Here is a 25,532-nt window from a genome sequence, read left to right as displayed (position 1 = left end):
AGGTGACCGGAGCGGCGGTGTCTGCTGCAGCTCCGGTCACCTCCATGCAGCAGCGCTGGAAGCGACGCTGGAGCATCCTGGATTACGCCGGACAAGGAGGGCTTTTTGGGGCTGATTAAAGTGGTTAACCAGGGTATATGTTTGTGTTTTTTATTTCTAATAAAGGATTTTTCGGGTGTGTGTGTTTATTTACTGTAATTTACAGATTAATCATGGAGGGTGTCTCATATACGCCTGACATGATTAATCTAGGACTTATTGGCAGCTATGGGCTGCCAATAACTCCTTATTACCCCGATTTGCCAACGCACCAGGGCAAATCGGGAAGAGCCGGGTACAGTCCCAGAACTGCCACATATAATGTATGCGGCAATTCTGGGCGGCTGTTGGCTGATATTGTTAGGCTGGGGGGCTCCCCATAACGTGGAGCTCCCCATCCTGAGAATACCAGCCTTCAGCCGTATGGCTTTATCTGGCTGGTTTTAAAATTGGGGGGGACCGCACGCCGTTTTTTTAAATTATTTAATTATTTATTTCACTGCACAGAATAGACACGCCCACCGGCTGCTGTGATTGGGTGCAGTGTGACACCTGTCACTCAGCGTGGGGGCGTGTCTCACTGTAACCAATCATAGGCGCCGGTGGGCGGGTAAAGCAGGGAATACGAGATTGTTTAATGGGCGGCCGGCTTTTTCAAAACAGTAAAAGCCGCTGGAGCAGTGTGAATGCCGTGCAGAGCCGGGGATCGGGGATCGGTGAGTATATGAGAGAGGGGGATAGACTGACATGGACAGAGAGTGAGGGACAGAGATAGTGACCGACTGACAGAGATTAGTGAATGACAGACATTATGAGGCGCTTCAGAACGCAGCTTTTCAGCTGCGCTCTGAAGCGGACCTTTTTTAAGCTGCGGTGCAGAGCGCACACCTGCGCACATAGCCTCAGACATCAAAATCGTATGAGGGATGTCACACGTTACAATTCACTAGGTTCATACAACAAAACGTCCAATGTATGAGGATTAAACGACGTGTATGCGATCACCGTATTTTAGTTCAATCTTGATTGCACGTAGGTGTCACACGCAAATACGTCACGAACGATGCAGGATGTGCGTCACTTACAACTTGACCCCGACGACGGATTGAAAGATTTATTGAAGCGTGTAAAGCAGGCATTAGGTTGTCATATTGAACATTTTTATTTTTTTCACAAAAATGTTGCTTTAGCACCAAATTTCTCACTTTTTTAAGAGGAAACACCAAAAAGTGGACCCCACAGTTTGTTATCCAATTTGTTATGAGCGCAGGAATACCCCAAATGTTGCCAAAAACCTCTGTTTGGACAAACGGGAGGGTTTGGAATGGAAGGAGCACCATTTGAATTTTGAAAAGACTAAAAAAATTGCGGGCACCATGTTTTCAGGGCCCCTAGGGTACATATACAGCGTAAACCCCCCACAAGTGACCTCAATTTGGAAACTAGACCCCTCAAGGATTTTATTCAGGGGTATAGTGAGCATTTTGAACCCTCAGGGGCATCATAAAAATGTTGCTCTAGCAGCAAATGTCTCACTTTTAAGCTATGTGCCCACGATCCGGCGACACTGAGTCTGTGGAGATGTGAATGTTGTCCATGGGAGAATGCAGCCACCCATGACCACAATCCAGGTTCATGCTGCTGCTGACTTTAGCTCTATTCTCTCCACAGAGAACACTCGTCTCCGCAGCATAAATTGACATGCTGCAGCACTAGAAGTCAGTTTATACTGTGGAGAAAATAAGCACAGAAAACACAGCATCCAAAACGCTTGAATCCCTAATCGTGGGCACACAGCCTAAAAAGCTAGGAAGGATGGATGGATGGCTAGATAGATAGATAGACAGACAGACAGATATCAAAAACATATACTGTATGATGTCCCAAGCCCCCTACATATTCTAAGCTGGCACCCTTTAGTGACTTTCATGTGGCACTAAAGAGTGCCTAGCTTTGTTTTTAGCGAAAAAATAAATAATTAAAAAAAAAAAGACATGCGGTCCACCCAGGTCCCCTCCATTAGATGCGCCAATCCTGGTGCTTCGCCCCGGCTCATCCGTTGCACTTGTGCGGTGGCAAAACAGGTAATGAATGGGGTTGATACCAGATGTGTAATGTCACCTGGCATCAAGCCCAGCAGTTAGGGATGTCATGGCGTCTATCAGATACCCAACGCCACCAACTGTCAGTAATAAAAAAAAAAATGTATTTGTAAAAACACTCCCCAAAAAATTCCATCTTTCACCAATTTATTGTAAAGAAAAAAAAAATTGGGTCCCCTGTAATCCATTTTGGAGGTCCCACGACAACTCTGGACCTTCTAGATAATGGGGGGCACGCTCAGAGAACGTATACCCCATTTTCTAAGAGTACAGACCCTCCATGTGAGGAGTTTGGGTGCAAAGAATCTGCACCTACTCTCCCCGGGTACACAGCAGCAGAGTGAATGCAGTCAGCACAGCTCTCAAAGCAGGAAGCTGAGCTGACAGCCGCTCTCTGCGCATGCGGCCAGCGTCTATTGTGAAGGGGGAGGGATTGCAGGGGATCAAAGCTGTGCCAGGTACAGGAGACACCGGGGGATAACGGGGAACACTGGTGGGGGAATGGGGGGGACTTAGCTGGACCCGGGCAGAAGTTTTCTGTCGCATGTATCATGGCACATGCGACAAAAATGAGAGGAAGAGGGTGAATGCCGGCGGCACACTTATGTGAGCGCCACCATCTTGGACGATCAGAAGGGGGTTGGGGGTCGGAGGGGAACTTCGGCGACACCAGGGGACCGGTGGGGACTGGGGGAGGAGATTTATCTCCTATCTGACACATTTGATCATGCCAGGTAAGAGATGAATCATTTTGGATATTTCATATGGGAACTAGAATACCCAATGGTCTTAATCTGAGACGAGATGTCATGTTTCATTTTTAAATATTTTTTGCATGCACATCCCGAATAAAAGTGTTTTATGTGATTTTTATATATATATATATATATATATATATATATATATATATATATATGGGGAAGGAAGAAAGAAGAAAAGAAATGAACAAAATAAAAAAAGAAAAAAACTTTTTTGTATGTTCGTGCATATATGAAAAAATGTTTTTTTCTTTTGTATATAATTTTCTTTGTTCACTTATTGTGCAATTTTTGTATTATGTGTTTTGTATGTTATCTACCCTGTGATAGCACATGTGTTTTCTGATTAAACTCACTCCTCTTATTGGTAGGAGTCAGTTTAAATGCTTGTGGGTAACATTCGCTTACTCAGGCTTGACAAAGAATGCAGGCAGCGTTTGAAACGCGTAGCAGCACATGGGCTCCCTATTTTGTCCATTGTAATTATAATTTTTACGTCCTTTAAAATAAAGCTTGCACAAGATTTTATATTATTCTGGAAGCTGGATTGTTTTTTTCTTCCACTGGATCCCTGCACTACCAGAGTGTTATCCTTGCATGCCAGACACAACCACAGCTGAGCTGGATTACCTTTTTTTCCTTCCAATTTTCTAAGAGTGCAGACCCTCCATGTGAGGAGTGTGGGTGCAAAGAATCTGCACCTACTCTCCCCAGGTGCACAGCAGCAGAGTGCATGCAATCAGCACAGCTCTCAAAGCAGGAAGCTGAGCTGACAGCCTCTCTCTGCGCATGCGGCCAGCGTCTATTGTGAAGGGGGAGGGATTGCGGGGGATCAACGCTGTGTCAGGTACAGGAGACACCGGGGGACACCAGGGAACACTGTGGGGTATGGGGGGGGACTTAGCTGGATCCGGGCAGCAGTTTTCTGTCGCATGTATCATGGCACATGCAACAAAAATGAGAAGAAGAGGGGGAATGCGGGCGGCGCACTAATGTGCGCGCCACCATCTTGGACGATTGGAAGGGGGTTGGGGGTTGGGGGAACTTTGGCAACACCAGGGGACCGGTGGGGACTGGGGGAGGAGATTTATCTTCTATCTTGCACATCTTCTCTCAAAAGCGCACCTCACTACATGCGCACTTGACCCCATCCCATCCCACCTCCTCCCCAACCTCACCACTATCCTTATTCCCGCCTTATCCCATCTCTTCAACCTATCTCTAACAACTGGTACCTTCCCTTCTGCCTTTAAGCATGCAACAGTCACACCTATCCTAAAGAAACCTTCCCTCGACCCAACCTCTACTACCAGCTATCGACCCATATCGCTACTCCCACTTGCCTCAAAACTCCTGGAACAGCATGTCCATGCTGAACTTTCCTCCCACCTCTCCTCTAACTCTCTCTTTGACAACCTACAGTCCGGCTTCCGTCCACATCATTCCACTGAAACTGCCCTGACTAAAATCACAAATGACTTACTTACCGCCAAAGCTAACAACCACTTCTCTATACTCCTACTTCTAGACCTATCCTCAGCCTTTGACACTGTTGACCACTCCCTGCTACTACAGATCCTCTCTTCCCTTGGTGTCAGAGACCTCGCTCTCTCTTGGATCTCTTCATACCTCTCCAACCGCACTTTTAGTGTCTCCCATTCCCACACAACCTCTTCATCCCGTTCTCTCTCTGTTGGTGTCCCTCAAGGCTCTGTCCTGGGACCCTTACTTTTTTCTATCTATACATTTGGCCTGGGACAACTCATAAAGTCCCATGGCTTCCAGTACCACCTATATGCTGATGACACTCAGATCTACCTCTCTGGTCCAGATGTCACATCTCTGCTGTCCAGAATCCCAGAGTGCCTATCTGCTATATCTTCCTTCTTTTCCTCTCGCTTCCTAAAGCTCAATATGGCCAAAACTGAACTAATCATCTTTCCTCCATCTCCCCTGCACTCTCCACCTGATCTATCCATTACAATTAATAACATCACGCTCTCCCCAGCACCCAAAGTTCGCTGCCTCGGAGTGACCTTTGACTCTGCCCTGTCCTTCATACCGCACATCCAATCCCTCACCACCTCCTGCCGTTTTCAACTCAAAAATATCTCCAGAATCCGCCCTTTTCTCAATCCCCAATCTACAAAAATTCTAGTGCACGCCCTCATAATCTCCCGCATCGACTACTGCAACATCCTCCTCTGTGGTCTCCCTGCTAACACACTTGCCCCTCTCCAGTCCATCCTTAACTCTGCTGCCCGACTGATCCACCTCTCTCCTCAATACCACCCCGCGTCTCCTCTCTGCAAGTCCCTCCACTGGCTCCCAATCTTCCACCGTATCCAATTCAAATTACTAACACTGACCTACAAAGCTATCCATAATCTGTCTCCTCCATATATCTCTGAACTAATCTCTCGCTACACTCCAAAACGTAACCTCCGGTCCTCCCAAGATCTCCTTCTATCCTCCTCTCTCATTCGCTCCTCATGCAACCGACTCCAAGACTTCTCCCGAGCATCCCCAGTCTCCTGGAACTCACTGCCTCAACACGTCAGACTATCTACTACACTCGCAAGCTTCAAACGGAACCTAAAGACTCATCTGTTCAGAAATGCCTATAACCTTCAATGACCTCACTGCTTCACCACCGTGCGGAGCTGCCGCCCCACCACCGTGCGGAGCTGCCGCCCCACCACCGTGCGGAGCTGCCGCCCCACCACCGTGCGGAGCTGCCGCCCCACCACCGTGCGGAGCTGCCGCCCCACCTACTCCCCACCTACTGTCTCCTCCCCAAAATCCTTTAGGATGTAAGCCCGCAAGGGCAGGGCCCTCTTCCCCCTGTGCTAGTCTGTCTATTGTAACGTGTACATGTATTCTGTATGTAACCCCCTCATGTACAGCACCATGGAATCAATGGTGCTCTATAAATAAACAATAATAATAATAATAATAATAATAATAATATCTGACATATTTGATCATGCCAGGTAAGAGATGAATCATTTTTTACTGACGCTGTCATTTACTGTAACGTGATCCTCGGTATATGGTGTATACCGGTGATCACGTGACCAGGGAGCGGAAAAAACATCCTGAATCATGATCTCCAGGGTCTCAGCTACCCCCAGTAGCTGAAATCCCAGAGATATTCCATCGCTGGGGGGCGCTACAGTCTTTTTTTGGCAGAGTGTCTCAAAGCGTCAGAACAGAATAAGTAAACTGCAATTCTGATGTTTTGAGATGTTAGGCCATCGTTATGGAGTAAATCCAGATTGAAAAATCTGTAAAAGTAACCAAAAATACTGGTCATCTTATAGCATAATATTTTTTTAAGGCTTCATCAGTCTTGTAGTCATGGGTGTGACTGTTTCATCTGCACTTCCTATAGCCCTGCAGGTCAGTGCTTCAAAAACTGTGATTCTTCAAAACAAGTTGTTGGTGAGGCTCAGCTGGGAAAGCAGTTTTAGGCCCCCTTCACACGTCAGTGAAAAACACACGTTTTTCACTGATGTGTTAAACCCACATATGGCCCTCCGTGTGTCATGATTTTGACACACGTGTGTTCTCTGTGTGCTATCTGTGATAGCATATGGAAATCAGGCACTTCTATACTCACCTTTCCACTCTTCTGCTGTCTGTGGGACTGATATCTCCGGCGCTGCTATCTCCGGCCGCTGCTGCCTCCTGAGCTGCTGTCTCTTGCCACTGCTGTCTCACCGCTGATGTTCCATCCAGGTTATGGTTCAGTGAATATTCATGAGCATAAGCCGGACTGAAGCAGAAGACAGCAGCAGCCAGAGACAGCATCGCTGAAGACAGGTGAGTATAAAAAGTACTTTTTTTTATAAAAAATACGTGCTTTTTCTGGTATGTGTTATACGGATCACACCCCTGTGTGGTCTGTGTCACATTAGTGATGCCAGAAAAAAATGAACTTGTCTCTATGCGGAACACACTGATTTTAATAAGTCGGCGTATGTCTGTGATTCTGGTACGTATAAAAATGGAAACATACATGCCAGAATCACTGATGTGTGAAGAGGGCCTAGTGATGATATTCTGCCTTTATACCATTACATTTTGAAGCACAGTGTGTGGCACCATATTGTTAAGCTGTAGGCTGCACTACAATAAATAAGATGTGGCTGAGGAAAGTGAATTTGATGGTCTTAGCCAGTTGGAATAGAGAAGAGAAGAAACAAGAGTAACTACAGAGAACAACTATAATTAGTACCCTAATAGTGACTGGATATAATTGGTCTCACTTTTTAGTGGCTGGATTTAATTGTTGTGTAATCTACCTTTGATTCCATTGAAACTCACTATTAAGGCCGCTTTACACGCTGCGATATCGTGACCGATATCGCTAGCGTGGGTACCCGCCCCATCGTTTGTGCGACATGGGAAAATCGCTGCCCGTGGCGCACAACATCGCGTGGACCTGTCATACTACTTACCTGCCCTGCGACGTCACTGTGACCGGCAAACCGCCTCCTTTCTAAGGGGGCAGTTCGTTCAGTGTCACAGTTGCGTCACTGAACCGCCACCCAATAGAAGCGGAGGGGCGGAGATGAGCGGGATGAACATCCCACCCACCTCCTTCCTTCTGCATTGCGGGCGGAAAGCAGGTAAGGAGAGGTCCCTCGTTTCTGCGGTGTCACACGTACCGATGTCTGCTGCCGCAGGAACGAGGAACAACATCGTTCTGCTGCAGCAACGATATTCGAGAATGGAACATGTCACCGATGAGTGATTTTGCAAGTTTTAGCAATGATGCAAAATCACTCAAAGGTGTCACACACAAAGGCATCGCTAAAGCAACCGGATGTGCGTCACAAATTCCGTGACCCCAACGAGATCACTTGAGCGATGTTGCAGCGTGTAAAGCGGCCATTATGTGCAAAAAAAATATTTAAATTCTACATATGGGTCCCTGATTCATCAAGACTGACATTGTTCATGCCTTAAATTTGCCTTCATGTGCCACAAATCTTACTCCAGTCAGAGACTGTAATAAGTTTTGTGGTGTAAGGTATACCACAACTCGCCATGTTTGCCTTGTCCAATCCAAATATATTAGTAAATAACGAGTCTTAATAAAACATAATTTTCATTATATATCATGAAATTATTTGGTCGACACACAAGATAAAAAGGAACAGGTAAGACCAGAAAATTGCCAAATGCACAGTTGTGGTTAAAGACTCAACAGACAAATGATATTCAAAAATATAACAGGTGCACAGACAAATATCTCATAGTGTTCAGCTAAACAGGGGTGGTCCACTCACCTATATTTAGTCATTGTTAATAATCTGTCCAAACCAAAATGAGTAACAAAGAGTAAAGATGTGCAAACCCGCCCCAGCGCCATCTATTTTGGCAGAGTTAACTGAAACTGGCATGAAAATGATAAAGTCACAAAATGTTTGTATTGTGTGAAAGTGTTGTGACTTTTAAAAGTGTTTTACGCCAGAATTCTGGAGTAACATTCTGATCAATTGGGTCAATAGGGTGTTTGAAATATTAGAATTTTCCATTTCAGACTACACTACTGACTCCACACATAAATATATTTGTTATCCACGTTCCGAGCCTGTCTATTTATCTATGCTATTATTACAATGTATTAAATGAATCTGCTATATTATGGGATTCCATCCGCTTTCAGGTAGGGTGGAAATTATTGTTGCTATTTATGAAATATTTTTAATATATCAGTTCAGGAACTAGGTTAAAGGCAAACACTGCTTTAATAGAACTTGCATAGCGCCACACAAAGGCCCTCATTCATCAAAGCAATCATGTTAGAACTATGGCATAAATTGCTTTGAAAAGTCACAAATTTTAACACAATAATGTTGCAACTTTGGGCATTTTCAGCCGGTTTCTCCTACTAGCTAAGCCAAAATGGGTGGAACTGGTTGTAGCTTGGGCGTTACTGGGCATGGCAGGGGTATGACAACATGATAAGTCAATGAGCATGGGAATATCTCCACAATATTGAGCATGCTACAATTCTGCCAATTGAATCTGCAGGAAAGAGATGCTGTATACATTGAATAAAATCTGAGCATATGAAAAAAGTAAAGCATCATGTCCTAACAGTCATGGGCATCACATTTTGGATCCAAAGAACATTTATCAGCAATAGGACAATGTATATTAGCCCTAAAGAGCAGAAAACAAAAATATGATGTTAGTCGCTACTTATGGGTAGCATAGACGGAAGAGTAGTCAGACAAGCCAGGGTCAGGTAACAGAACAGAAGGACACGTCAGGACACAGGGAGTAAACAGAGGTGCAGTAAAGTCACAGGTCGAGGGTCAGAATTTCAGGAGAGTATGTATAGATTCAGGGAGCAGACAGAGACGTGGTCAGGGAGCGATACAAGATCCAAAGCCAGGAAGTAAGAACAAAAACAGGGAGCAGAGAGGACTCAAATAACGATCCGGGGAGAAGAAACTTACATCAGAACACAAGCACAAACACAAGCCAAGAGCACAACTGCAGAACCAGTAAGTACGACTGGTCAAGTTCTGGGAGAGCATGCTCAGTAAAGAAGCAGAGCAATTTTTAGGAAAGTGGAACATCTGAACAATCAGTACATCCCAGAACCTGCATGGAATCCTGAGCTGTCAATTAACCTGCCAACAAGTACTCAGAGATACACATTAGAGCTTCTCCAAATATGCAAAATTCTCTGCACAAAGGAAACATGTCACTGCCTGCTCTGTAGTTCAGGAAAAGTGCAGCAGAACATTACCTGTTTGCACAATGCTCCGCACAAAAGAATAATGTCACTGCCGGCTCTGTAGTGCAGCAGAGCATCACCTGCATGCAAGATGCTCCGCACAGAGGAATCCTGACGGAAAAGTTATTGAACACTTGATGCAAACTGACATTCTATGACCTGTAGTTCAGTTTGAACCAGTCAATAGTAAAAAGAAAAAAAATAAGAAAACTAAATTTAAAAACACCTTTTTTTTAGAACTCTTGCCATTTAGGTTCAATTCAAGGAATGTTTTTCTTTTTTTAATTGACTGTTATAAGAGAAATTAATGTTCAAACTTCTATGTTCTTATTTTTTAAAAAATAAATAATATTCAGTTTAAATTAATATTTTTGGAAATTGCATCTTTAAAAAAACACATTCAAAAAGTATTCTTCATGTTCTTTGGCTCTTTTGCACTTAAACACTAGACGTCAAGTCTAAAGTGTTCACGAGCCACCTCCAAAATAAATAAAAACGATGTAAAAAGTAAGTAAGATGCTTTTAGTCAGTAACAAATTGTTGTTTAACTGTAATTTACTGCAATGTGTGAATCTCCATTTCTTTATGTTGCAAAGAATCTTGTAATTCAAAATGTTTTCCTGTTGTGTCTGAGCAGATGAGAAATTATAAAGACTAATACAACAATTTAACGCTTCAGAGAAACAGTGTATATCATTACTCCTCTGTAGCCAAGCACGCTAATTAATATTTATTGCACCTGTCAAACCAGTAGCCGTGGTCAATCCATTGCCTAAGCAGTTCAATGGGAGGCTGGGCACCATATTTCTCCTTGGCAGGCATGTTTAGGTCATCAACAAAGACAAAAGCTTGTTTCCCCAGTGGAGCACCGTACACCCTCTTCTTTCTCCTGTAAAATTAAACCATTAATTTAGTTCATGTTAATTTCCAGCTAACTTTTAACAGCAAAATTGAAAAAAGAGGAGGGAGGGGGGTTCCTCCAAGTTACATCATTGTTAGAAACAATTTCAACTTCAACAATCTGTGACCTCTGGATTTTATCAGATGTGCCTTAAAGGTCACCTAGCATTGTGAAGCGATAGTTATAAATCCACATGGAATGTAATCAAAGGTGGCAGGGCATTCGAAGGTAAATAAGCTTCCTGAACTATTTCAGCCGGAACCTTTGTTAAGCACTGACAAGAAAAGTGAATAGCGGGCAGTAGGATTAATCAAACGCTAAGAAATGCAACCAAAGGACTTCAGCTTATCTGACAATACAAGGAAAGGTTTTAATTTGTAAGCCTTAAGGATAATTGTTTTCAGGTACTTAAATGCTGTTTTTTGGTAAAAGTGGGAAAACAAGCAAGAAAACAGTGTAAGCCTTTTAAACATGTTTTATAACAATTCACGGCAAAAGAGAAGGGTATTTTGTTCTTCAGGACTTTTGATGCTTTGCCAAAAATATGCGATGCAAGGCTAAATGTTTTAAAGCAAATCTCAAAATCTGTCCATATGGGGCTAGCTGTCCAATGCCGACCAGTATATTGGTATTGCTCACTGCTGAAATAAAGGTTGTTATTGACTAGACCTGGAGACTCTGATTAAAGCCAGTTTTTGTTTTTTTGCCTTTGTGTTTTTATTTCCCTAACATTTTGATTCTCACATCAAAATAGTCCAATTAGGGTTGCAAATTGGGATTCTGATCTGGCTTATATATCCTGAGTCATATTGCAAAGGATTGTTGAAAATCCACTTGTGACTTTTAGGATCGCTACTTCCAATAGGTGGCGCTGTGCTAGAGTTTGTCTCCTTTACTGGAGAGACAATTCCAATTAGGGTATCATTCTTGTAGGATGAGTTTTAGTTTTCAATATGACCATTTATTTTACCATGTAATATAGAGCAAAACAACAAATGATGACACCCTGAGGAAAGGATGCCTTTCCTTCCAAACGCTTAGGTTTTGTGCCTACACTGGGACATCATAGCTTCAGCATGACATCTGACATTGGCTTGTTGACTTCACCTCGCACTTGCTGTGCAGGTAACGCTTCCGGCCAGAGCATCCTGCACCTTCACAGCAGGACAGCATGCTAAATCTTTGAGGCATGCCTCCGCAGCAACTTCTCCATACACAGAATGGGAGGAACCTTTTTAGAACTTACACTGTAAGGGAGAAGACAGTCACCTTAGCTAATTACTTGGCACACAAAAGACAGTGAATACTATGCATAGCTTTTGGAGAAACTGTATATTAAAGTGGCATGAGCTCGTACATATGTCACTACATGTCATGGTCATCTCCTTGTTTTTGGAGACTATGACAGCATTTTGACTGGAACCCCTCATTTCTATATGGGATACTGCATTTAAATGTTGTTTTGTTTCCTTTGGTTCTGAAGTAGTTAATGTCAGTTTTTCACTTAGCAGCTCTCCTGCACTTCAGGTCAGCTGTAGCTTCTCTGTAGCCACACCCCCTTGTGTATAAATAGCTAGATTACCCAGAAAGTCTTGCTGAATATAAAGCCACTTGTATGCTTGCCCCTTTGGTGAAGGAGCTGCTGAGGATTCATCTTGAAGTTGGAACTTCTCTATTTTTTGTTTCGTTCCCCTGTTTGTCTCACTTACCCTCTTGTTGTATTAGTGCAATGGTGGGTCAAGTGAGCCATACCACCCACTCCTTAGCTAAGAGTATGGTAGAGATTTTTTAGGACTTCAGGTATTCCTGCTTGGCGACAGGTGTGGAGCCTGTATAGGGTCTGGCTAGGAGTGCAGGGAAGGATGGCAGGTTAAGGCAGGAGGTGTCCATCTACCCTCCCACTAGCACCAAGGCCCACCATTGTTATTGTGTTTGTAGTGTTTCCCCTTGTTTTTGGTGTAGTTGTTGTTTGTTTTGTTGTGCTTCACACATCTGTTGGTTTGATTGCGCTCGCCACGCATGTTGCGTGACACTACGTTTATCTGGGGGGTTTTTGTACTGTAACAGGCACCTATTGAACCCACTAGATAACTGACAGTAGTTCTAGCACATAACAATATTATCATATGTTCCTTTCCTTGGCACATTGTATCAACCACAAACATTTATTTTATATTTAAACATTGGATTACATGTTTCATGCATTTTCACACTATGCAAACTATTCTTTTGTGTCTATTACGTATACAACAAATGGGCAGCGTGATAATATAATACTTTAGATCGGATCAAAGACTAAAATTATTTAAGACTTGAAACAGAAAATCAGTAATTTTTGTTTTGAGGGAAATTATTTTTAAATTGATAAAATTTCATGTTAAATGTATCCTGTAGATGAGTATAAGTACAAGGGGTGGATTTTTAAAAAAAAATGTTTTTAAATATTACTATATTTTTTATAGTATTATTTAAAAACATTTTTTTTTAAAAAATAATAAATAACTGGCTTGTATCAATATATATATATATATATATATATATATATATATATATATATATATATATATATATATATATATATATATATATATATATATATATGTACACACACATATAAAAAGCATATTGAGACCAGATAGAAGATTTTTATTTTACAGCCAATAACGTTTTTGAGCTGAGCTTACTTTTTTTACACCGAAAGCTTTAGGTTAAATTTTTCATTTTGGAATGCATGCAACGTTTTGTTACACCATTTTTAGGGCAGGGAAGATGACTATAAACTGCAATTCTGGTATTTGTTTTCTATTTTTAAATGGTAATGGGACAGTTTCTATTGAGGTATAGGTAGGATGTGCTATCAGTCTTTTTCTTAGATTACAGGTTATGGCTTCTGATTGAGCATGCCTCTGCTTTTCAGCCTCAGGTGATTTTAATTCTCCATTTACAGGTTCCTGTCCACCCATAAATTGTAGGTTTTTTAACACAAAGAGAGGTATTAGTTTGACCCAACAGAAAGAGATCGCCTTGTCGTTGGCTGTTGAGCTCACATAAAACTGACCATTTCTGTGTGCTAAGCATCTCAATTTTTAAATGGTTTTTTTATAGCAGTAATGCATGTCTATATTCCCATATTCCTTGTTACACATATCTTAGCACAACAGAGTGCAACTGTTTCCTTTTTGTTACTATGTTTCATGTTCACTTTGCACCTGTTCACATTAGAACAGGTAGGATGTGCCATCAGTCTTTTTCTATAGGCCGCTTTACACGCTACGATATATCAAACGATATGCCGTTGGGGTCACGTCGTTAGTGATGCACATCCGGCCTCGTTTGACATATCGTAGCGTGTAACACAAATGAGCGACTGTGAAGGAGCAAAAATACTCACCTTATTATTGCTCGTTGAGACATCACTCATTTTCAAAAAATCGAACGTCCTTCTGTGCTCCGGTAGTTCATTGTTCCCAAGGCAGCACACGTCGCTCCATGTGACACCCTGGGAACAATGAACTGCAGCTTACCTGCGGCCGCCGGCAATGCGGAAGGAAGGAGGTGGGCGGGATGTTCACGTCCCGCTCATCTTCGCCCCTCCGCTTCTCTTGGCCGGCCGCTGTGTCACGTCGCTGTGACACCGAACATCCCTCCCCCTTCAGGAAGAGGATGTTCTCCACCTACAGCGAGGTCGTTTGGAAGGTAAGTACGTGTGACGGGGGTTTACGACTTTGTGTGACACGGGCAACAAATTGCCCATGCCGCACAAATGATGGGGGCGGGTGCGATCGCACAACATATCGATGCGTGTAAAGCAGCCATTGGATTATAATTTTTATTGATGGCCTCATTTTTAATGGCTTTATTTGGAACTAGCTCTGCCCTTTCTTTAGAAAAACTATTAGCCAAATGAACATTAAGGCTATGTGCCCACGGGAGCTTGTTTGTGCGGATTTTGCCGCGGAAAACCTGTGGATTTTTATGTATTTTCTAGATAAATCCGCAGCTTTTAGCATGTACAGTCACTCCCCATGTTATCCTATAGGACATGGGGAGTGCTGTGTCCACGCTGCGGAGAGTGCAGCTGCCGACCATGCTGCGGATGTAGGCATCTGGATGTATAATTGCATGTCAATTATTCATGCGGAATTACCTGCGGATGTCCCGGACCTCCGCTATGGAGATAAGAGGCCTGGATGTCCGCAGGTAAGCTGCATGAATGTCTGCATGTTTCCCGCAGCTATTCCGCTGTAATCTAGCAGCTAAAAATAGCTGCGGACGCCAGCGGGCAGCTGCGGGAAACATGCGCTCGTACCAGCGGATACATCCGCAGGTACGAGCGCCCGTGGGCACATAACCTTAATGGTTAGCTATCTAATGTGTATGGTACTTATTATGGCTAATGATTAAGAACAAAAAAGTCTGAAACGTGTAAGGCTTGCATTATTTCGTATGGCTACCTGACATGTCTTTGTCATTATGATTTTATGACTTCTATGTCTTTTTAGATTTTTTACTCTGGATACAATAAAGAACAAGTTTTAATGTCAGTGCTGGATTCCTTTGCCCTTTTATCTATCTTGAATGTGGAATCCAGCCACAAGATTCAGCGCACCTGCACTCAAACTTTTGAATTATTTGGAAAGTATTATTACAAAATTCCTGGTGAGCCAATGTTCCTTCTCTACAGTTTTCTTTACTTATTAGTACATTGTGAGGCAAAACTATGTGGCCCTATCCATACCTGACTGTATATAATAAAGATTTTTTTACTTTGCAATTCAGTCATTCTTCAAAGGTAATACATTGTATTTTTACTCTGTATACCTCGTGGGAACTTGACTATCACTGCATTTCTTTGTTTCATTATTCATTGGAAGGTAATCATCTCTTGTAGTTAAAGGTGTCCTCACTTTCTGCGTAGCGACGATGACTAAATGACACCCTTATTTCAACACTTAGGCAACTTATAAGAGCAGTGTTCTCATTCTGTTGATGTGTTTCATGCCTTTAAGTGTGCCATAATGTTGCTGTGCAAATAAACTACAAGGTCTCACTAGAGGTGATTTTTCTGAACAAACTGGAAGACAAAAGTCTCTTAGGATGGGAATAAAACTGTATTATTTATGATCTTACAAACATTAACAATCTTGCAGAATATGTGAAATTTTCAAACAGTGTTGGTATTATATAATGGAATAAGAGATTTTGAAACTAGTTTATGAAGATAAATCACTGGCATATCAGATATTTGATATAAAGATATACAGTATTCATCCAAGCTGCTAAAAATTGCAATTAGAGATGCAACATTTATTGTGATGACAAATGTACATATAATGCAAATATATATATATATATATATATATATATATATATATATACGGTATATATATATATGTATATATAAAAATATATATATACTCGTGTGTGTATATATATATATATATATATATATATATATATATATATACAGTGCCTACAAGTAGTATTCAACCCCCTGCAGATTTAGCAGGTTTGATAAGATGCAAATATGTTAGAGCCTGCAAACTTCAAACAAGAGCAGGATTTATTAACAGATGCATAAATCTTACAAACCAACAAGTTATGTTGCTCAGTTAAATTTTAATAAATTTTCAACATAAAAGTGTGGGTCAATTATTATTCAACCCCTAGGTTTAATATTTTGTGGAATAACCCTTATTTGCAATTACAGCTAATAATCGTCTTTTATAAGACGTGATCATGCCAGCCCAGGTCTCTGGAGTTATCTTGGCCCACTCCTCCATGCAGATCTTCTCCAAGTTATCTAGGTTCTTTGGGTGTCTCATGTGGACTTTAATCTTGAGCTCCTTCCACAAGTTTTCAATTGGGTTAAGGTCAGGAGACTGACTAGGCCACTGCAACACCTTGATTTTTTCCCTCTTGAACCAGGCCTTGGTTTTCTTTGCTGTGTGCTTTGGGTCGTTGTCTTTTTGGAAGATGAAATGACGACCCATCTTAAGATCCTTGATGGAGGAGCGGAGGTTCTTGGCCAAAATCTCCAGGTAGGCCGTGCTATCCATCTTCCCATGGATGCGGACCAGATGGCCAGGCCCCTTGGCTGAGAAACAGCCCCACAGCATGATGCTGCCACCACCATGCTTGACTGTAGGGATGATATTCTTGGGGTCGTATGCAGTGCCATCCAGTCTCCAAACGTCACGTGTGTGGTTGGCACCAAAGATCTCGATCTTGGTCTCATCAGACCAGAGAACCTTGAACCAGTCTGTCTCAGAGTCCTCCAAGTGATCATGAGCAAACTGTAGACGAGCCTTGACATGACGCTTTGAAAGTAAAGGTACCTTACGGGCTCGTCTGGAACGGAGACCATTGCGGTGGAGTACATTACTTATGGTATTGACTGAAACCAATGTCCCCATTGCCATGAGATCTTCCCAGAGCTCCTTCCTTGTTGTCCTTGGGTTAGCCTTTAGTCTTCGGACAAGCCTGGCCTTGGCACGGGTGGAAACTTTCAAAGGCTGTCCAGGCCATGGAAGGCTAACAGTAGTTCCATAAGCCTTCCACTTCCGGATGATGCTCCCAACAGTGGAGACAGGTAGGCCCAACTCCTTGGAAAGGGTTTTGTACCCCTTGCCAGCCTTGTGACCCTCCATGATCTTGTCTCTGATGGCCTTGGAATGCTCTTTTGTCTTTCCCATGTTGACCAAGTATGAGAGCTGTTCACAAGTTTGGGGAGGGTCTTAGTTAGTCAGAAAAGGCTGGAAAAAGAGATAATTAATTCAAACATGTGAAGCTCATTGTTCTTTGTGCCTGAAATACTTCTTAATACTTTAGGGAAACCAAGCAGAATTCTGGTGGTTTGAGGGGTTGAATAATAAATAACCCTCTGAATAAACTTTTTACAATTTAAAAAAAAATAAAAAAGAAATAACATTCTTTTTTGCTGCAGAGCATTTCACACTTCCAGGCTGATCTACAGTCCAAATGTCACAATGCCAAGTTAATTCCGAATGTGTAAACCTGCTAAATCTGCAGGGGGTTGAATACTACTTGTAGGCACTGTATATATATATATATATATATATGCAGGGCACTGAAAAAGTATTCATACTCCTTACATTTTACACATTTTTCCATTTTTTCATGTTACACTCACAAACTTAAACGTGTTTTATTTGGATTTTATGTGATATACCAAAACAAAGTAGCAAGTATCTGGGATATGTAAAGAAATTATACATGGTTTTCTCATTTCAATTTAAAAAAAAAAAAAAAAAGTAAATATAAAAAAATTGCTTCATGCAATTGTATTCAGAAGTCCCTCCCCCCAGGTTAATACTTTGGAGGACCACCTTTAATGCAATTACTGCAGCAAGTCTTTTGGGTTATGTCTCTACCAGCTTTACACATCTAGAAACTGACATTTTTGCCCATTTTTCTTTGCAATATAGCTCTAGCTCAGTGAGATTATATGGAGAGTGTCTGTGAACAGCAATTTTCAAGTGTTGACACAGATTCTCAATGGGATTTAGGTTTGGACTTTGATTGGGCCATTCACACACATTAATTTACACTGCTCTAAACTATTCCATTGTAGCTCTGGCAGTATGTTTGAGGTCATTGTCCACCTGGAAGGTGAACCTACACTTGAGTCTTAAAGGCCACGTCACACTAAGCAACATCGCTAGCAACATCACTGCTGAGTAGAGTTGAGCGCGGTTCGCGATTCGCGGTTCTCCAGTTCTAGGCTCGAGTGATTTTGGGGCATGTTCTAGATCGAACTAGAACTCGAGCTTTTTGCAAAAGCTCGATAGTTCCAGAAACGTTTGAGAACGGTTCTAGCAGCAAAAAAACAGCTAATTCCTAGCTTGGTTTCCGCTGTAATAGTGTAAGTCACTCTGTGACTCACACTATTATGACATTTCAGTGTATAGTGTGCGGGAACAGCGCCTTCAGATCACTGCTGTTTCTATAATGGCGATCGCCATTTTTTTTTTTTTTTCTTGTCTTCCTTCCCTAAGCGTGCGCGTCTTGTGGGGCGGGCCAGCATGTCAGCCAATCCCAGACACACACACAGCTAAGTGGACTTTGAGCCAGAGAAGCAACGGCATGTGTGATAGGATGTCCATGTCACATGTCCCTGCATTATAAAACCGGACATTTTCTTCCAGGACGCCATTATCTGCCTTCTGCGTCTTTGGTGTCAGACATCACTGTCGCAGCTCCGTCCTCCTGAGTCCTATAGCCGATACAGCTGTATGCGCTGCATACACAGCGTTAGACAGCTTAGGGAGAGCACTTTATAGCAGTCCTTTTAAGGGCTCAAACAGGTAGGGTCAGAGAGCCATAGGTGACAGGTCCTGCAAACAGCAACAGCGTCTGTGTAGCCAAGGTCAGGGATTTCCTCCCTGCATTTCACCATTAGGAGGGAATAGAAAGGCAGGCTTCCATTCCTCTACCCAGAGCACCACAATCCTGCCACTGTACCCTCTTGTCCTCTGCACACTCCAACTCATTATAACTAAGCCATTATACTAGCAAACAGTCAGTGTACCTAGTGGCATCCTAAACGTGGCTATTGGACTTTGCTATAGTCCCACTAGTGCAAAGACATTTGCAGAGCATGTCTGACTGCATTGCACACTCCAACTTTTTTTAAACTAAGCAATTTTACTAGCAAACACTCAGTGTACCTAGTGGCATCCTAAACGTGGCTATTGGACTTTGCTATAGTCCCACTAGTGCAAAGACATTTGCAGAGCACGTCTGCCTGCATTGCACACTCCAACTTTTTTAAACTAAGCAATTTTACTAGCAAACACTCAGTGTACCTAGTGGCATCCTAAACGTGGCTATTGGACTTTGCTATAGTCCCACTAGTGCAAAGACATTTGCAGAGCACGTCTGCCTGCATTGCACACTCCAACTTTTTTAAACTAAGCAATTTTACTAGCAAACACTCAGTGTACCTAGTGGCATCCTAAACGTGGCTATTGGACTTTGCTATAGTCCCACTAGTGCAAAGACATTTGCAGAGCGCGTCTGCCTGCATTGCACACTCCAACTCATGATAACTAAGCCATTATACTAGCAAACACTCAGTGTACCTAGTGGCATCCTATACGTGGCTATTGGACTTTGCTATAGTCCCACTAGTGCAAAGACATTTGCAGAGCGCGTCTGCCTGCATTGCACACTCCAACTCATTATAACTAAGCCATTATACTAGCAAACACTCAGTGTACCTAGTGGCATCCTATCTGTGGCTATTGGACTTTGCTATAGTCCCACTAGTGCAAAGACATTTGCAGAGCACGTCTGCCTGCATTGCACACTCCAACTTTTTTAAACTAAGCAATTTTACTAGCAAACACTCAGTGTACCTAGTGGCATCCTAAACGTGGCTATTGGACTTTGCTATAGTCCCACTAGTGCAAAGACATTTGCAGAGCACGTCTGCCTGCATTGCACACTCCAACTTTTTTAAACTAAGCAATTTTACTAGCAAAGACTCAGTGTACCTAGTGGCATCCTAAACGTGGCTATTGGACTTTGCTATAGTCCCACTAGTGCAAAGACATTTGCAGAGCGCGTCTGCCTGCATTGCACACTCCAACTTTTTTAAACTAAGCAATTTTACTAGCAAACACTCAGTGTACCTAGTGGCATCCTAAACGTGGCTATTGGACTTTGCTATAGTCCCACTAGTGCAAAGACATTTGCAGAGCACGTCTGCCTGCATTGCACACTCCAACTTTTTTAAACTAAGCAATTTTAGTAGCAAACACTCAGTGTACCTAGTGGCATCCTAAACGTGGCTATTGGACTTTGCTATAGTCCCACTAGTGCAAAGACATTTGCAGAGCACGTCTGCCTGCATTGCACACTCAAACTTTTTTAAACTCAGCCATTATACTAGCAAACACTCAGTGTACCTAGTGGCATCCTAAACGTGGCTATTGGACTTTGCTGTAGTCCCACTAGTGCAAAGACATTTGCAGAGCGCGTCTGCCTGCATTGCACACTCCAACTCATGATAACTAAGCCATTATACTAGCAAACACTCAGTGTACCTAGTGGCATCCTATACGTGGCTATTGGACTTTGCTATAGTCCCACTAGTGCAAAGACATTTGCAGAGCGCGTCTGCCTGCATTGCACACTCCAACTCATTATAACTAAGCCATTATACTAGCAAACACTCAGTGTACCTAGTGGCATCCTAAACGTGGCTATTGGACTTTGCTATAGTCCCACTAGTGCAAAGACTTTTGCAGAGCACGTCTGCCTGCATTGCACACTCCAACTTTTTTAAACTAAGCAATTTTACTAGCAAAGACTCAGTGTACCTAGTGGCATCCTAAACGTGGCTATTGGACTTTGCTATAGTCCCACTAGTGCAAAGACATTTGCAGAGCACGTCTGCCTGCATTGCACACTCCAACTTTTTTAAACTAAGCAATTTTACTAGCAAACACTCAGTGTACCTAATGGCATCCTAAACGTGGCTATTGGACTTTGCTATAGTCCCACTAGTGCAAAGACATTTGCAGAGCACGTCTGCCTGCATTGCACACTCCAACTTTTTTAAACTAAGCAATTTTACTAGCAAACACTCAGTGTACCTAGTGGCATCCTAAACGTGGCTATTGGACTTTGCTATAGTCCCACTAGTGCAAATACATTTGCAGAGCACGTCTGCCTGCATTGCACACTCAAACTTTTTTAAACTCAGCCATTATACTAGCAAACACTCAGTGTACCTAGTGGCATCCTAAACGTGGCTATTGTACTTTTGTCTATTCACACTATTGTAACGATATTTGCAGCATGTCTGCCTGCATTGCACACTCAAACTTTTTTAAACTCATCCATTATACTAGCAAACACTCAGTGTACCTAGTGGCATCCTAAACGTGGCTATTGTACTTTTGTCTATTCACACTATTGTAACGATATTTGCAGCATGTCTGCCTGCATTGCACACTCAAACTTTTTTAAACTCAGCCATTATACTAGCAAACACTCAGTGTTTGCAAATATTAGTGGCATCCTAAACGTGGCTATTGTACTTTTGTCTATTCACACTATTGTAACGATATTTGAAGCATGTCTGCCTGCATTGCACACTCAAACTTTTTTAAACTCAGCCATTATACTAGCAAACACTCAGTGTACCTAGTGGCATCCTAAACGTGGCTATTGTACTTTTGTCTATTCACACTATTGTAACGATATTTGCAGCATGTCTGCCTGCATTGCACACTCAAACTTTTTTAAACTCAGCCATTATACTAGCAAACACTCAGTGTACCTAGTGGCATCCTAAACGTGGCTATTGTACTTTTGTCTATTCACACTATTGTAACAATATTTGAAGCATGTCTGCCTGCATTGCACACTCAAACTTTTTTAAACTCAGCCATTATACTAGCAAACTAGTATAGTGTACCTAGTGGCATCCTAAACGTGGCTATTGTACGTTTGTCTATTCACACTATTCTAACGATATTTGCAGCATGTCTGCCTGCATTGCACACTCAAACTTTTTGTGGCATCCTAAACGTGGCTATTGTACTTTTGTCTATTCACACTATTGTAACGATATTTGCAGCATGTCTGCCTGCATTGCACACTCAAACTTTTTTAAACTCAGCCATTATACTAGCAAACACTCAGTGTACCTAGTGGCATCCTAAACGTGGCTATTGTACTTTTGTCTATTCACACTATTGTAACGATATTTGCAGCATGTCTGCCTGCATTGCACACTCAAACTTTTTTAAACTCAGCCATTATACTAGCAAACACTCAGTGTACCTATTGGCATCCTAAACGTGGCTATTGTACTTTTGTCTATTCACACTATTGTAACGATATTTGCAGCATGTCTGCCTGCATTGCACACTCAAACTTTTTTAAACTCAGCCATTATACTAGCAAACACTCAGTGTACCTAGTGGCATCCTAAACGTGGCTATTGTACTTTTGTCTATTCCCACTATTGTAACGATATTTGAAGCATGTCTGCCTGCATTGCACACTCAAACTTTTTTAAACTCAGCCATTATACTAGCAAACACTCAGTGTACCTATTGGCATCCTAAACGTGGCTATTGTACTTTTGTCTATTCACACTATTGTAAACATATTTGCAGCATGTCTGCCTGCATTGGACACTCAAACTTTTTTAAACTCAGCCATTATACTAGCAAACACTCAGTGTACCTATTGGCATCCTAAACGTGGCTATTGTACTTTTGTCTATTCACACTATTGTAACGATATTTGCAGCATGTCTGCCTGCATTGCACACTCAAACTTTTTTAAACTCAGCCATTATACTAGCAAACACTCAGTGTACCTATTGGCATCCTAAACGTGGCTATTGTACTTTTGTCTATTCACACTATTGTAACGATATTTGCAGCATGTCTGCCTGCATTGCACACTCAAACTTTTTTAAACTCAGCCATTATACTAGCAAACACTCAGTGTACCTAGTGGCATCCTAAACGTGGCTATTGTACTTTTGTCTATTCACACTATTGTAACGATATTTGCAGCATGTCTGCCTGCATTGCACACTCAAACTTTTTTAAACTCAGCCATTATACTAGCAAACACTCAGTGTACCTAGTGGCATCCTAAACGTGGCTATTGTACTTTTGTCTATTCACACTATTGTAACGATATTTGCAGCATGTCTGCCTGCATTGCACACTCAAACTTTTTTAAACTCAGCCATTATACTAGCAAACACTCAGTGTACCTAGTGGCATCCTAAACGTGGCTATTGTACTTTTGTCTATTCCCACTATTGTAACGATATTTGAAGCATGTCTGCCTGCATTGCACACTCAAACTTTTTTAAACTCAGCCATTATACTAGCAAACACTCATTGTACCTATTGGCATCCTAAACGTGGCTATTGTACTTTTGTCTATTCACACTATTGTAAACATATTTGCAGCATGTCTGCCTGCATTGGACACTCAAACTTTTTTAAACTCAGCCATTATACTAGCAAACACTCAGTGTACCTAGTGGCATCCTAAACGTGGCTATTGTACTTTTGTCTATTCACACTATTGTAACGATATTTGCAGCATGTCTGCCTGCATTGCACACTCAAACTTTTTTAAACTCAGCCATTATACTAGCAAACACTCAGTGTACCTAGTGGCATCCTAAACGTGGCTATTGTACTTTTGTCTATTCACACTATTGTAACGATATTTGCAGCATGTCTGCCTGCATTGCACACTCAAACTTTTTTAAACTCAGCCATTATACTAGCAAACACTCAGTGTTTGCAAATATTAGTGGCATCCTAAACGTGGCTATTGTACTTTTGTCTATTCACACTATTGTAACGATATTTGAAGCATGTCTGCCTGCATTGCACACTCAAACTTTTTTAAACTCAGCCATTATACTAGCAAACACTCAGTGTACCTAGTGGCATCCTAAACGTGGCTATTGTACTTTTGTCTATTCACCATGTCTGCCTGCATTGCACACTCAAACTTTTTTAAACTCAGCCATTATACTAGCAAACACTCAGTGTACCTAGTGGCATCCTAAACGTGGCTATTGTACTTTTGTCTATTCACACTATTGTAACGATATTTGCAGCATGTCTGCCTGCATTGCACACTCAAACTTTTTTAAACTCAGCCATTATACTAGCAAACACTCAGTGTTTGCAAATATTAGTGGCATCCTAAACGTGGCTATTGTACTTTTGTCTATTCACACTATTGTAACGATATTTGAAGCATGTCTGCCTGCATTGCACACTCAAACTTTTTTAAACTCAGCCATTATACTAGCAAACACTCAGTGTACCTAGTGGCATCCTAAACGTGGCTATTGTACTTTTGTCTATTCACACTATTGTAACGATATTTGCAGCATGTCTGCCTGCATTGCACACTCAAACTTTTTTAAACTCAGCCATTATACTAGCAAACACTCAGTGTACCTAGTGGCATCCTAAACGTGGCTATTGTACTTTTGTCTATTCACACTATTGTAACAATATTTGAAGCATGTCTGCCTGCATTGCACACTCAAACTTTTTTAAACTCAGCCATTATACTAGCAAACTAGTATAGTGTACCTAGTGGCATCCTAAACGTGGCTATTGTACGTTTGTCTATTCACACTATTCTAACGATATTTGCAGCATGTCTGCCTGCATTGCACACTCAAACTTTTTGTGGCATCCTAAACGTGGCTATTGTACTTTTGTCTATTCACACTATTGTAACGATATTTGCAGCATGTCTGCCTGCATTGCACACTCAAACTTTTTTAAACTCAGCCATTATACTAGCAAACACTCAGTGTACCTAGTGGCATCCTAAACGTGGCTATTGTACTTTTGTCTATTCACACTATTGTAACGATATTTGCAGCATGTCTGCCTGCATTGCACACTCAAACTTTTTTAAACTCAGCCATTATACTAGCAAACACTCAGTGTACCTATTGGCATCCTAAACGTGGCTATTGTACTTTTGTCTATTCACACTATTGTAACGATATTTGCAGCATGTCTGCCTGCATTGCACACTCAAACTTTTTTAAACTCAGCCATTATACTAGCAAACACTCAGTGTACCTAGTGGCATCCTAAACGTGGCTATTGTACTTTTGTCTATTCCCACTATTGTAACGATATTTGAAGCATGTCTGCCTGCATTGCACACTCAAACTTTTTAAACTCAGCCATTATACTAGCAAACACTCAGTGTACCTATTGGCATCCTAAACGTGGCTATTGTACTTTTGTCTATTCACACTATTGTAAACATATTTGCAGCATGTCTGCCTGCATTGGACACTCAAACTTTTTTAAACTCAGCCATTATACTAGCAAACACTCAGTGTACCTATTGGCATCCTAAACGTGGCTATTGTACTTTTGTCTATTCACACTATTGTAACGATATTTGCAGCATGTCTG

The 25,532-nt window shown here is 41.8% G+C and overlaps 1 protein-coding gene across 1 annotated transcript in view; it reads right to left on the bottom strand.

Annotated features, from left to right (window-relative positions):
- The window catches only part of LOC142302376 (dynein axonemal heavy chain 3-like), a 2,626,214-nt gene that overhangs the window by 1,181,945 nt on the left and 1,418,737 nt on the right, over positions 1–25,532 (bottom strand). Inside the window, exon 43 of the mRNA XM_075343433.1 lies at positions 10,399–10,548. Coding sequence (XP_075199548.1) covers positions 10,399–10,548 — 150 coding nt within the window. The remainder of the gene's footprint in view (positions 1–10,398; positions 10,549–25,532) is intronic.

This window comes from Anomaloglossus baeobatrachus, chromosome 4 (genome assembly GCF_048569485.1).
Source record: "Anomaloglossus baeobatrachus isolate aAnoBae1 chromosome 4, aAnoBae1.hap1, whole genome shotgun sequence".
NCBI lineage: Eukaryota > Metazoa > Chordata > Amphibia > Anura > Aromobatidae > Anomaloglossus > Anomaloglossus baeobatrachus.
This window is presented reverse-complemented; position numbering and strand designations above follow the sequence as displayed.